Below are 12,005 nucleotides of genomic sequence, written 5' to 3'. Positions count from 1 at the left end.
CGTTTCCCGCGGAAGCCCCTCCCTGTTAGCTGCTAGCTCCGAAGCCGGACGGCAGGAGGAGAAACCGGGAAACGGAGGAGAAAAACACCGAAAAGAGGGTGACATGAGTCCAGAGGCGGGTCGCAGAGAACCGCGGTGACCATTTAGCCACTTGACCGCCGGAAAAAAAAGGTTTCAGGTTCGTAAATCCAGAAGAAAGCCGCCGTGAAGTTGTGGGGAAAAAAAAAAACAACTCCCGAACTTTCAGTCCTCCTCCAGATCGGGCTGCTGCTGTGGTTCTGGACGGGCTGAGAGCAGCAGCTGGTTCTGGACGGGCTGAGGTTTAGTTTTTATTAGTAAAACTCTGGAGGCGCTGCAGCTAGCTGTTAGCATGCTAGCCTCAGACTACATTAGTTTGAATGAGGCTCAGCGGCTAACGTTAGCCTAGCTTCAGACGCTCTCCAAGAGGATTTCAGAAGTTCTGAGACTCGGAGCGACCCGAAAACACCGAGTCCCAGTCCGGCTAGAGTCTGTTGGTTCCGAGCTGTAATGGGAGGGAGTTCTGATGTGTTAGTGTAAACTGACGGAGTTCTTTTCAAACGTGACGGCTTGTGTCAGATCATGGTGCTTGAGCTTGTTTTAATGAAGTTATTAAACCTGGAGCCAGCAGTCAGACAGGAAACTTTATGTTACATAAACATAACTTATTATGTTGTTCACTTCAGGTTAAAGTTTATCCACATCAAATTAGCACGCTCACTTTAAACTGAATAAAACAATTCAGACTTTAAGGGTTTTATGTCGACTTTGGACAATCAGTTCAATCTTAATGAATTTTATTCAGTTCTCTTGTAAATGAATCCCGGAGGCTCAGTGGGATTATCCCGTATAAATAAGGTTGAATATTGAATTTTAGAATGACAGCATATATTTATAATTAAAGTAGTTGTCATTAGTGTTCATCATTCACTGTAATCAGACTCCAGCTGCTCTGAAACCAGTCTGTGTGTTTCCTCAGCCGACCATGCAATTACCCGCCTGTCATCAGGACCACTGTTAGAGACAGGCACACTGTTTCAAAATGGGCTTCGGTCGGGATCTCACCAATTCCCACGAGGGGCTGCTGAAGCTGCAGGACTGGGAGATAAAGGTACGACTAGAGATTCTCATGTTTGCTCAATCTCAGCTGCTGTTCAGGAGCAGATTTAAAACTTGGCTCAAATTAAATGTACTGGTTGATAAAACATATAAATAAATAAAAGTTTCCAAAACAACTGTTAATATAAGACGTTTTTATATGTTCTTTCCTAAAATGTAATGATTAATAATAAGCAGTTGTTGTATTTGCTGGAGCTTCAGCAGAAAGAACGAAAGGTACGACTGTAACTACGGTTCTATGAATCTCGGATGACCGCCAAAGGCGGTGCTTAAAGCACTAAATGATCATTCTTGCACATGCGCAGGTCGAGAATTTATGCCAACAGTCACGTGTGACGCCCGGAACACCGGTGAGTCTATATAAGCACGTGACAACGGTAGCCCAGTCCCTTAATCTTCTCGCGAAATGCGATGATTCCGAGGGACCGACCGAATCCCTGATGACTGGGGGGTCATCAGGGATTCATAGAACCATAGTTACAGCCGTAGCTTTCGTTCTAGTTCATCCCTACTGACCGCCAGAGGCGGTGCTTAAAGCACTGGATGACCATTGCCAGCAGAGTCCTGAGGAATCGCACCCACAAGAAGAAACAAAATTTAAGTGTGCCCACCTTACTGAGACAAAGATGGGTGCTGTGATAGGATCCCTTCCAACGGGTAAAAGGCAGTCAGGTTTACCCTGTAGAACCTGGCAAAGGTATTTGGTGATGACCAAGCACTTTATAAGATAAGATATCACAGATAAGCACTTTGATAACAGTTTATCTGTTTTAAATTGTGCTCTACAAATAAAGATGACTTGACTTGACTTGACCAGGAGGCTGCTGCACATATTGCCTCCAGAGTGACAACATTAATCGTGGCCCATGACACGCCAACGCTTCTGGTGGAATGGCATCGTACCCCTACTGGTGGCTGGCGGCCCTGCAGAGTGTACGCCTGTTCCACCACATCCACAATCCAGCGCGCAAGGCACTGCTTTGAAAGGGCCTACCCTTTGCGAGGCCCTACATAGCAAATTAACATAGACTGCCGCAGAGAAGCTGTCCATCTGATGTACGCTTCCAGTGCCCGAACAGGGCAGAGAGGCTCATCAGCACCATCTGCATTGAAGCGAGCAAGCTGGAGAGGCAGAGAGTGGGTCGCAGATGAGGCCACCTTAGGGAGGAACGTTACATTAGGCCAGAGTGTAACACCCGAACCAGCCGGGTTCCAACGGCAACAGTGCTCGTGAACAGACAGCGCATGTAGTTCACCTACTCGTTTGGCCGAAGCCATGGCCAGGAGAAAAACGGTCTTCTTAGACAAGCACTCAAGGCTCACGTCCGCCAAGGTCTCAAACAGAGTAGACCGCAGGGTAGCGAGGACCAGAGAGAGTCCCACACAGGCACAAAGAGGCGTGTGGGGGGATGCATACGTCTGGCGCCTCTCAGAAACAAGGATACATCCTTGTTACAGCCTACTGTCTCCCCACCCACCACCATATGCCAGCAAGAGATGGCAGTAACATAAACTTTCAGGGTGGATGGAGACCGGCCCTGAGAAACTAGCGCTTGAAAGAAAGTAAGAATAACAGAAAGAGGACAGTGCACAGGGTCCTCATGTCTGACACGACATCAGTTGCTGAAGACCTTCCACTTATGTGTGTACAACAGTCATGTGGAAGGGGCCCTGGCGTTATTCATTGTATGTGCTATCTCCCCATCATACTCTGAGAAGGTAATGCCGGGCCGTGTAGCAGCCGGAGGCGACTGGGAATGGGTTGCAGGAGTTGACCCCCCCCCCCCCAACTGTGACAGGAGGTCCTTCCTGTGGGGTAGAGGCATTGGAGAGCTGCAACAGAGCCTGTGCAGCAGTGGAAACCAAGTTCTCCTGGGCCAGAGGGGAGCCACCAGGAGGACTTGATGCCCCTCTTGAAGGACTCTCAGGAGAGTTGGGCCTATCAGGGGAAGTGGCGGAAAGCATACAGCAGCACCCTGTGCCAGTCATGTGCCAGTGTGTCCTGACCCAGGGGACTGGCACTGCCTACCAGAGAAAACCAAAGTGGGCAGTATGTTGTCTCTTGAGATACAAACAGGTCCACAGCTGCCTTGCCATACCTCTCCCAAATTACCCTCACCACCTCCAGATAGAGCCTCCACTCCCCAGGTGGTGGGCGTCCCCGAGACAGAAAATCGGCCAGCCCATTCCGCACTCCTGGAATGTGGGTGGCCCTCAGGCTGGCAAAGAGGGGGGCTGCCCAAAGTAAGAGTTTCTGGGTCAGTAGCAGCAACGTCAGCGACCGTGTTCCCCCTTGATGGTTGACATGAAAAACCACAGAAGTATTGACGGACCGCACCAGGACATGCTTCTCGCTCAGGCCTGGGAGGAAGGGTTTTAGTGCCAGCCGCACAGCATCCAGCTCCAAGGCATTGATGTGCGTCGCCTTTTGCTATGGAGACCACGTTCCTTGTACAATCTGTCACTGCCACGATGCCCCCCCCAAACCTGTGGTGGATGCATCGGTACAAACAACCTCCCTCTGAGATGGCAAAGAGCCCAGTGGGACCCCCTTCACCATAAACACTGTATCTCGCCACTCAGCCAGTGACGCGAGGCATTGAGGGGACATCAGCAACCTCCTGCGTCTGTGCACTGCACGAGTTGGATCCAGCCGCAGGCTGTTGAGCCACATCTGTAGAGGGCGCAGAGACAACAGCCCCAGAGGTACCACTGTGGAGGCAGCAGTCAGCTTGCCTAACAGGCGAAGGTGCGCAATGAAGGTGGGGGTGCATGGCCGGGCAGGAAGGCGGGCAGCATCTGCAGAATCTTGCTGACACGCTGTGGCAACTGGCAAGCCACCATGGTGAGGGAGTTCATCGTAGTTCCCAGGAACGTGACCTCTTGAGAGGGAATTAGGTTGCTGTTCTGCCAGTTCACACGAAGACCCAATAAGTCTATTTGATCGAGCACCATCTGTGTGTCTGCAGCTGCCGAAGCTTGTGTTGGCGCACAGATCATCCAATCGTCCAAGTAGGGCAGGATCTTCAACCCCTTGACCTGCAGAGGGTACAAGGCTGCTGCCACACACTTGGTGAACACACGGGGGGACAGAGAAAGACCGAATGGAAGAACTCTGAATTGAAAATGCTTGCCCTGAAATGCAAAGCGGAGAAACTGCCAATGGTGCTGCGCAATCGGTACTTGAAAGTATGCATCCTTCAAGTCGACCAAGGTGAACCAGTTGCCTGGAGAGACTGCCTGGAGTGCATCTGATGCTCAACATGTGGAAAGGAATAGTTTTTTTAAAACACATTCAGGCTTCTCAGATGCAGACTTGGCCGTAGTCCACCAGTCTTTTTGAGACTAAAAAATACTTTGAGTAAAAGCCCCCTGGATCCTGCAGGGGGTTGACTAGCACTATAGCAGCTTTGGCCAGCAAGGCGTCTATTTCGTAGTTCAGTGCCTGAGCTTTCACTTGGTCGTGAATGACCGTTATTCTGACCTGACCAAGAATGGGAGGGCGGCAGCGGAACTGTAGCATGTAGCCCCGAGATAATGTTGACACATCCCAAGAATCGGGCACGAGAGTGGCCCAGCATTTAAGCTGAAATTGGGTAAAGTGTCCCACCGCCTGCTTCCAAATGTCATTTCCGAGCTCTCCTGCCTTTATAAGGGCGGGAGATATCTGGCTCTGGGACATCCAAGTGCAACCGAGCAAGAGCAGTTCTCAAAGCTTCCACTATGGAACTGTCCTTTGGCTGAGAGCAGGAGGAGGTATGCGAACTGGCAGTCGACATACACAACCCAGACTCAAACTGCTTTTGAAAATCAGTTCTGGATGCTGCCAGGGAGATGGTAGCCTCTTCAAAAGCAGAGATCCCTGAGCCCATGTTCTGTCCCAGGTCAGGGTCCCCTGTCAGACCTGCGTTGCCCCCTTCCCTCAAGGACTCGAGCAGTGCCTTCATCTGTTCCAGCTCAGAGGTGAGATGGCCACCTGCCCAGATAGTCCCCCTGAGCCCCTGGAGCTTTTGTTGGTCCTCTTTCGTGGAGGCCCCAAGGTCTCTGGGGCCACACGCTTTACAGGCTGGCTCGCAATCTCAGAACCAGCCAAACGAGGTACCCGTAGGGACAAGGGCAGAACTGAACAGTTGGGACAGGCCGCTTCCATCAAGGCCTCCTTCAGATGATCCAGCCCCAAACAAGGGGGGCACAGATCATGTCCATCCTCCAACTGGAGAGGGGCTAAACAGGCTCTGCAGCACTGCACGTCCAGCATCTTACGGCTCACAGGACTAGAAGCTTCAGGTCGAGCAGGAAACGCCACTCTTGACGCTGGAGTTGATGAGTGAATGGACCAGGGAACCCGGTCGAACAGAAAACGCCACCAGGGGTTCCCCAACTGCTAGCTTATAAAAGCAGCCAGAAGTACTACGACTGCCGTAGAGCCACAAGTAAAAAATGCAACACGAACACGGTTGCAATTAAAGAAAGGGAGGCAAGCTGAACATGGCTGCACAACTCATGAAAAAATGCAAGCACAAACACGGCTGCACTATAATGAAAAAATGCAAGCGCGAACACGGCTGCACTATAATGAAAAAAGGCAAGCCCATCACGGCTGCACATCTCAAGGAAATGCAAGCACGTAAAACGGCTGCAGTGTAACAAATTAAGTCAAGTCAAACACGGCTGTTACTATGTAAATGAAAAGCAAGCACAAAAAACGGCTGCAGTGTAACAGTCAAGCCGAACACGGCTGTAACTATGTAAATGAGAGGCAGGTGCAAAAACGGCTGCAACGTAACAAACAGCAAGCGGACGCAGCTGTACAATACGAGTGCGAGCCCGAACAGGTAAAGGTGGGCGAAGCCGAACACGGCTGCTATACCCGCAACTGAAAACAAGCAAGCATGAACGCGGCTGCAATGCTTTCTGTAAACTAAGGAAAAACGGCTAAACGCTGCTCTTCCATCCAATAAGGAAACCCGATGCAGCTAGCGAACGCGCTACCGCCAAGTCAACAGAAACAAAACAACTTACTAGTTGAAGTACAATCGTTTAGAGGATACCAGCTTGTGCAACCTCTGGAGGGCGAGACAGTCCCGCAGCTCCAACCATAGTCTTGAGGCTACCAGCACCAAGCAGAAAAAGTGAACCTCTTACCAATTGCATGCAAGAAGATGAAAGGACTGGGTTACCGTTGTAACGTGCTTGTATAGACTCACCGGTGTCCCGGGCATCATACGTGACTATGTTGGCCTAAATTCTCGACCTGCGCATGCGCAAGAATGATCATTCAGTGCTTTAAGCACCGCTTCTGGTGGTCAGTAGGGATGAAATAGAACAGCAGCCTGTTTTGTTCTCATGGTAGACTGTTCTGAGTGGAAAACTCAGAGGATAAACTTGTTAAACTGAAGATGAACGTTTCAAACCCATTCACAGATGAGCGTGATGTGAGCAGCAGTGAGATTAATGTGCTGCTGGTTAGTTTTGGCCTTCCGAGGACAGTATGTTCTCTGTTTGCTCCTGAACACCCCATCATTTGATTAATACACCTGAGAGACATAGAGGATGACATACCACAGGTACCATGTCAGGAAACATCAATGTGATCAAATTCAAACATCCATGAAAGCTGCATTTCTCGCATCTCACATCCCGACACAAATAAATAGAAACATTACTAAAAGATGGCTCTGTTTTTCTTCTCTGACGTCACTTCCTGTCACTCTAACGCTTTGACTGTTGCACCCTCTAGCTGCTGGAGACAGTAAAGCGCTTCATGACGCTGCGGGTGAAAAGCGATAAAGAATATGCTGCCTTGCTGCTCAGCATGACTCAGCAAACAGAGAAACAGGAAGCTGCTGACTATGTCAGCACAGTCAGCAAGGTAAACTGCTTACCTGTGGGGGGCGAGGGTTGTTAGGTATTCTGGTCTTACTGTGGTTGCGTCTTTCAGTCGTGGTCTCAGGTGATCCATCAGACGGAGGTGTTGGGTCGCATCATGAAAAGTCATGCCGATGATCTGAACTCTGGTCCGCTTCACCGCCTTGCCACACTCATCCGAGACAAGCAACAGGTGAAGAAAAGCTACCAGGGTCTTCATCAGCAGCTGGAGACCCTCAACCACAAGGTATGCTGGGAAACACTCGAGGGACAGATTATAGTTCAGTTGTCTGCTGGTCCAACTGGTTTTGTTGTTGCTAGGTAACCAAAAGTGAGCTTGAGAAGCTGAAGACTACATATCGTCAGCTGAGCCGTGATGCCAACAACGCCAAAGAAAAGTACCGTGAGGCTCTGGCCAAAGGTTTGTGTTCGCCACACCACAGATGTTTTTTGATCGCATTATTTTCTGCTTCACTGAATCCTGCTCATCCTGTCCCATCCGGTCACAGGCCGTGAGGCTGAGCGTGCTCGGGACCGTTACGACAAAGCTACAGCGAAGCTTCACAACGTTCATAATCAGTATGTGTTGGCAGTGTGCGGTGCCCGAATGCATCAGGATGAACATCGACGTCACGCAGTACCGGCGCTGCTTGACGCGCTGCAGAGGATACAGGAGGACATGATACTGGCGCTGTGAGTCACATGATCCTACCCACAATTACTACTGTATGCGCTGGGTCACATGACCACAACCTGTGGTGCTGATGTGGATGGACAGATGATAGAGCTGTCATTACTAACTTGGGCCCATGCCCGGCCCAACCCGAAATTCGGGCCGGGCCAAAATAATGTGCTGGATGGGCAGGCTGGGGTCGGGCTTTTTATTGCGTCAGTAGACACGCGCTACTGACAATCAAATTTGGATCACCGGCTGTACATAGCCGGTTGAAAGAAGTAAAAAATGCACAGATGGACCACTGCCAGCGACCCACCTGAAGCTTAACTGGACTCAGCTGCTGCATCAGTGGACGTGTGCAGTCGATGACCCAATTTGGATCATCAGCTGCGCGTGTCCACTGATCCTTAATAACTATAACTATAATATTATAATAATCGGCTGGCTCTTGTTAATAAACAATAAATCTTTTATCTTCCTTTCTTTGAAATACGTTTTTAAATCATGTCAAACTGATTTGCTTACAAAAGCAGTAAAAGCTTAATAAAAAAAAAAGTCTATTTTTTTTCGAGTTTGGGCCTGTAATCACACTTGATTGGTCGGTTTCTTGTCGGGCTCGGAAAAAAATTATACGGGTTTGGGCCATGCCGGGTCAGAGTTTTTAGGCCCAAGTGCAACTCTAACAGACATACTGACTGACTTTATTAATCTTTGAGGGGAATTTATTGTCGTAGCACCATCAAGGCACTTCACAAAATAGCAACACAATTATTAAAGTTCAGAAATGAAACAAAAATAATATGCAGGAGTGATCATTCATTCAACTTTTATTTACACAGGTTGGTCTCATTGAGCCACGAGGACTCGTTTACAAGAGACCTGTGATCATCTAGTCATAACATAAATAACACTGGATCCTCTGAATGAGTTATTTTCACAAAGATGGCCTCCTTTACTCCTCTTTCAAACCATCATTAGTCTCTATCCAGGATGTGAACATCTTCATCCTTGAAAGAGTGACCGCTGGCCTGGAGATGAGTGTAGACCACAGAGTCCTGGCCTGATGATGTTGCTCTTCTGTGCTGGTCCATCCTTTTGGTCAGTGGCTGTTTAGTTTCCTCGATGTAAGACTGATCACCCTCCTGACACTGAACAGCATACACAGTATTACTCTGATGTGCTGGGGGACTGGATCTTTGGGTTGAACCAGTCTTTGCCGTAATGTATTTTGGGGTTTAAACGCCACTGGGACGTTGTGTTTAGAAAATAAACGTCTCAGTTTCTCTGATACTCCCTCAACATATGGAATGACCACTGGTCTGGGTCTGGGTTCCTCCTTTTCACCTGTTGGCTGACTGGAGTCTTGTTTGGGTTTCTTCTCTGCTTTCAGGAAGGCCCAGTTAGGATATCCACATTGCTCTAGAGCCTGTCTTGTGTGGGATTTCTCCTTCTGCCTGGCTCCTGAGTTAGTGGGGACGCTGTCTGCTCTGTGGTACAGAGTCCTGATGACTCCTAACTTGTGCTCCAAAGGGTGATGGGAGTCAAACTGCAAATACTGGTCTGTGTGGGTGGGTTTGCGGTACACCTCGGTTTGCAAATGTCCTCTATCAGAGACTGAGACCTCACAGTCCAGGAAAGCCAATCTGCCATCTTTTCCGTCTACTTGTGTGAACTTTATATATTCTACCATCAATAATAGATTACGATTTTGCTGCCTACTCTGTTGATGCACCATAGCATGATAGTCACATGACTGATTTCAGTCGCTCTTGCACGAAAGACACAGCCTTTAAGAGACTCCATTTTAATTTGTCGAAAGTACATACTTTAAACTACACACCAGGTTTTAAATCATGTGGATAGACCGAGTAAAATGAAAGCTACGGCTGTAACTACAGTTCTATGAATCCCGGATGACCACCAGAGGCGGTGCTTAAAGCACTGGATGACGATTGCCGACAGAGTCCTGAGGAATCACACCCACAAGAAGAAACAAATTAAGTATGCCCACCTTACTGAGACCAAGATGGGTGCTCTGATAGGATCCCCTCCAACAGGTGAAAGGCAGCCAGGCTTACCCTGTAGAATCTAGCAAAGGTATTTGGGAGTGACCAGGAGGCTGCTGCACATATCGCCTCCAGAGCGACCCCATTCATAGTGGCCCAAGACATGCTAATGCTCCTGGTGGAATGGCATCGTACCCCTACAGGGTACGATAACTGTAACTGGGACCTTGTGTACATAATTTCGCTCCACCACATGTACCACATGAGGTGCGAATGACAATAAAGAGACTCTGACTCTGACTACAGGTGGCTGGTGGCCCTGCAGAGTGTACGCCTGTTCCACCACATCCACAATCCAGTGCGCAAGGCACTGCTTCAAAAGGGCCTGCCCTTTCTGAGGCCCTGCATAGCAAATGAACATATTATCAGACTGTCGCAGAGAAGCTGTCCATCTGATGTACACTTCCAGTGCCCGAACAGGGCAGAGAGGCTCGTCAGCACCATCTGCATCGAAGCGAGCAAGCTGGAGAGGCAGAGAGTGGGTCGCAGATGAGGCCACCTTAGGGAGGAACGTTACGTTAGGCCAGAGTGCATCACCCGAACCAGCCGGGTTCCAACGGCAACAGTGCTCGTGAACAGACAGCGTGTGTAGTTCACTTACTCGTTCGGCCCACGCCATGGCCAGGAGAAACGCAGTCTTCTTAGACAAGCACTCGAGGCTCATGTCCGCCAAGGTCTCAAATGGAGCAGACCTCGGGGCAGCGAGGACCAGAGAGAGGTCCCACACAGGCATGACGGGCATGTGTGTGTGTGTGTGTGGGGGAGGTGCAAACGTCTGGTGCCTCTCAGAAACAAGGATACATCCTTGTTATGACCTACTGTCTCCCCACCCACCACCGTATGCCAGCAAGAGATGGCAGCAACATAAACTTTCACAGTGGATGGAGACCAGCCCTGAGAAAGTAGTGCCTGAAGGAAAGTAAGAATAACAGAAAGCGTACAGTGTACAGGGTCTTCATGTCTGGCTCGACACCAGTTGCTGAAGACCTTCCACTTTTGTGTGTATACCATTTTCAATCTCAGAACCAGCCAAACGAGCTGCCTGCAGGGACAAGGATGGAACGGTTGGGACAGGCCGCTTCCGTCAAGGCCTCCCTCAGATGATCCGGCTCCAAACAAGGGGGGCACAGATCATGTCCATCCTCCAACTGGAGAGGGGCCAAACAGACTCTGCAGCACTGCACATCTAGCATCTTATGGCTCAAGGAAATGCAAGCACGAAAAACGGCTGCAGTGTACAGCAATGCTTTCTGTAAACTAACGAAAAAAACAGCTAAATGCTGTACTTCTCAATAAGGAAACCCAATGCGGCTAGCGAACGCGCTACCGCCGAGTCAACAGAAACAAAACAACTTACTAGTTGAAGTACAATCGTTTAGAGGATACCAGCTTGTGCAGCTTCTGGAGGGCGAGACAGTTCCGCAGCTCCGACCGTAGTCTCGAGGCTACCAGTGTCAAGCAGAAAAAGTAAACCTCTTACAACCTGCATGCGAGAAGATGAAAGGGACTGGGCATCCGTTGTCACGTGCTTATTTAGACTCACCGGTGTCCCGGGTGTCACACGTGACTATGTTGGCATAAAATACTCGACCTGCGCATGCACAAGAATGATCATTCAGTGCTTTAAGCACTGCCTCTGGCGGTCAGTATGGATGAAATAGAACCAGAGTTATGATAAATAATCCATGCCACATCTTTTTCCTGAAAATCATATCTGAAGCACGTTAGAGAGTTTGCAGCAAAGACGAGCAGTCTCAGGGACAACCCCCCATTCACCCTCCAATTTCACCTCCCCCCCCCCCCGAAAAGACACCCCCCCCCCCCTTTTTTTTTTGATGGCGTCTCAAACGTATTTGTTAAGCGCCAAAAAATCTCCAGGAAAAAGAATAAGATGAATAGAGTTCAGTGTGATAAAGTCACAAGAGCAGGAGTGAGTCATGAGGTTTGAGAGATTTGTGATATTTTCCGTGTTTGGGTTTTATAGTTGAGATGTAGTTTAGTGTGTTTAGTCAGTTTTAGTGTGTTTGAGTCAAAAAAACGAGATGACGACGCTACATACAGGACGCTACTAAACAGAAACCTGGACTTGTTCTTGTTCTTCTCTTTTAAAGATGAATAATATACAGATCTAGTACATCTGTGTACTTATGTAGTGGAAATATCCTGGAGGAGTACTGTAGGATTGCTCTGTTTACTCCTGTAGTAAAAGTATTCTGTTCTGTGTACTCCTGTAGTTAAAGTATTCTGTTCTGTGTACT

The 12,005-nt window shown here is 49.0% G+C and overlaps 1 protein-coding gene across 1 annotated transcript in view; it reads left to right on the top strand.

Moving 5' to 3' along the window:
* The window catches only part of fer (fer (fps/fes related) tyrosine kinase), a 19,840-nt gene continuing 7,835 nt past the window's right edge, over positions 1–12,005 (top strand). The window contains exons 1-6 of the mRNA XM_037692200.1: positions 1–178; positions 998–1,129; positions 6,878–7,009; positions 7,079–7,252; positions 7,327–7,426; positions 7,515–7,698. Coding sequence (XP_037548128.1) covers positions 1,061–1,129; positions 6,878–7,009; positions 7,079–7,252; positions 7,327–7,426; positions 7,515–7,698 — 659 coding nt within the window. The 5' untranslated portion in view covers positions 1–178; positions 998–1,060. The remainder of the gene's footprint in view (positions 179–997; positions 1,130–6,877; positions 7,010–7,078; positions 7,253–7,326; positions 7,427–7,514; positions 7,699–12,005) is intronic.

This window comes from Nematolebias whitei, chromosome 18, assembly GCF_014905685.2.
Source record: "Nematolebias whitei isolate Nwh7 chromosome 18, NemWhi1, whole genome shotgun sequence".
NCBI classification, from domain to species: domain Eukaryota; kingdom Metazoa; phylum Chordata; class Actinopteri; order Cyprinodontiformes; family Rivulidae; genus Nematolebias; species Nematolebias whitei.
The sequence above is the reverse complement of the archived record's forward strand: the minus strand, read 5'-3'. Positions and strand labels throughout refer to the sequence as shown.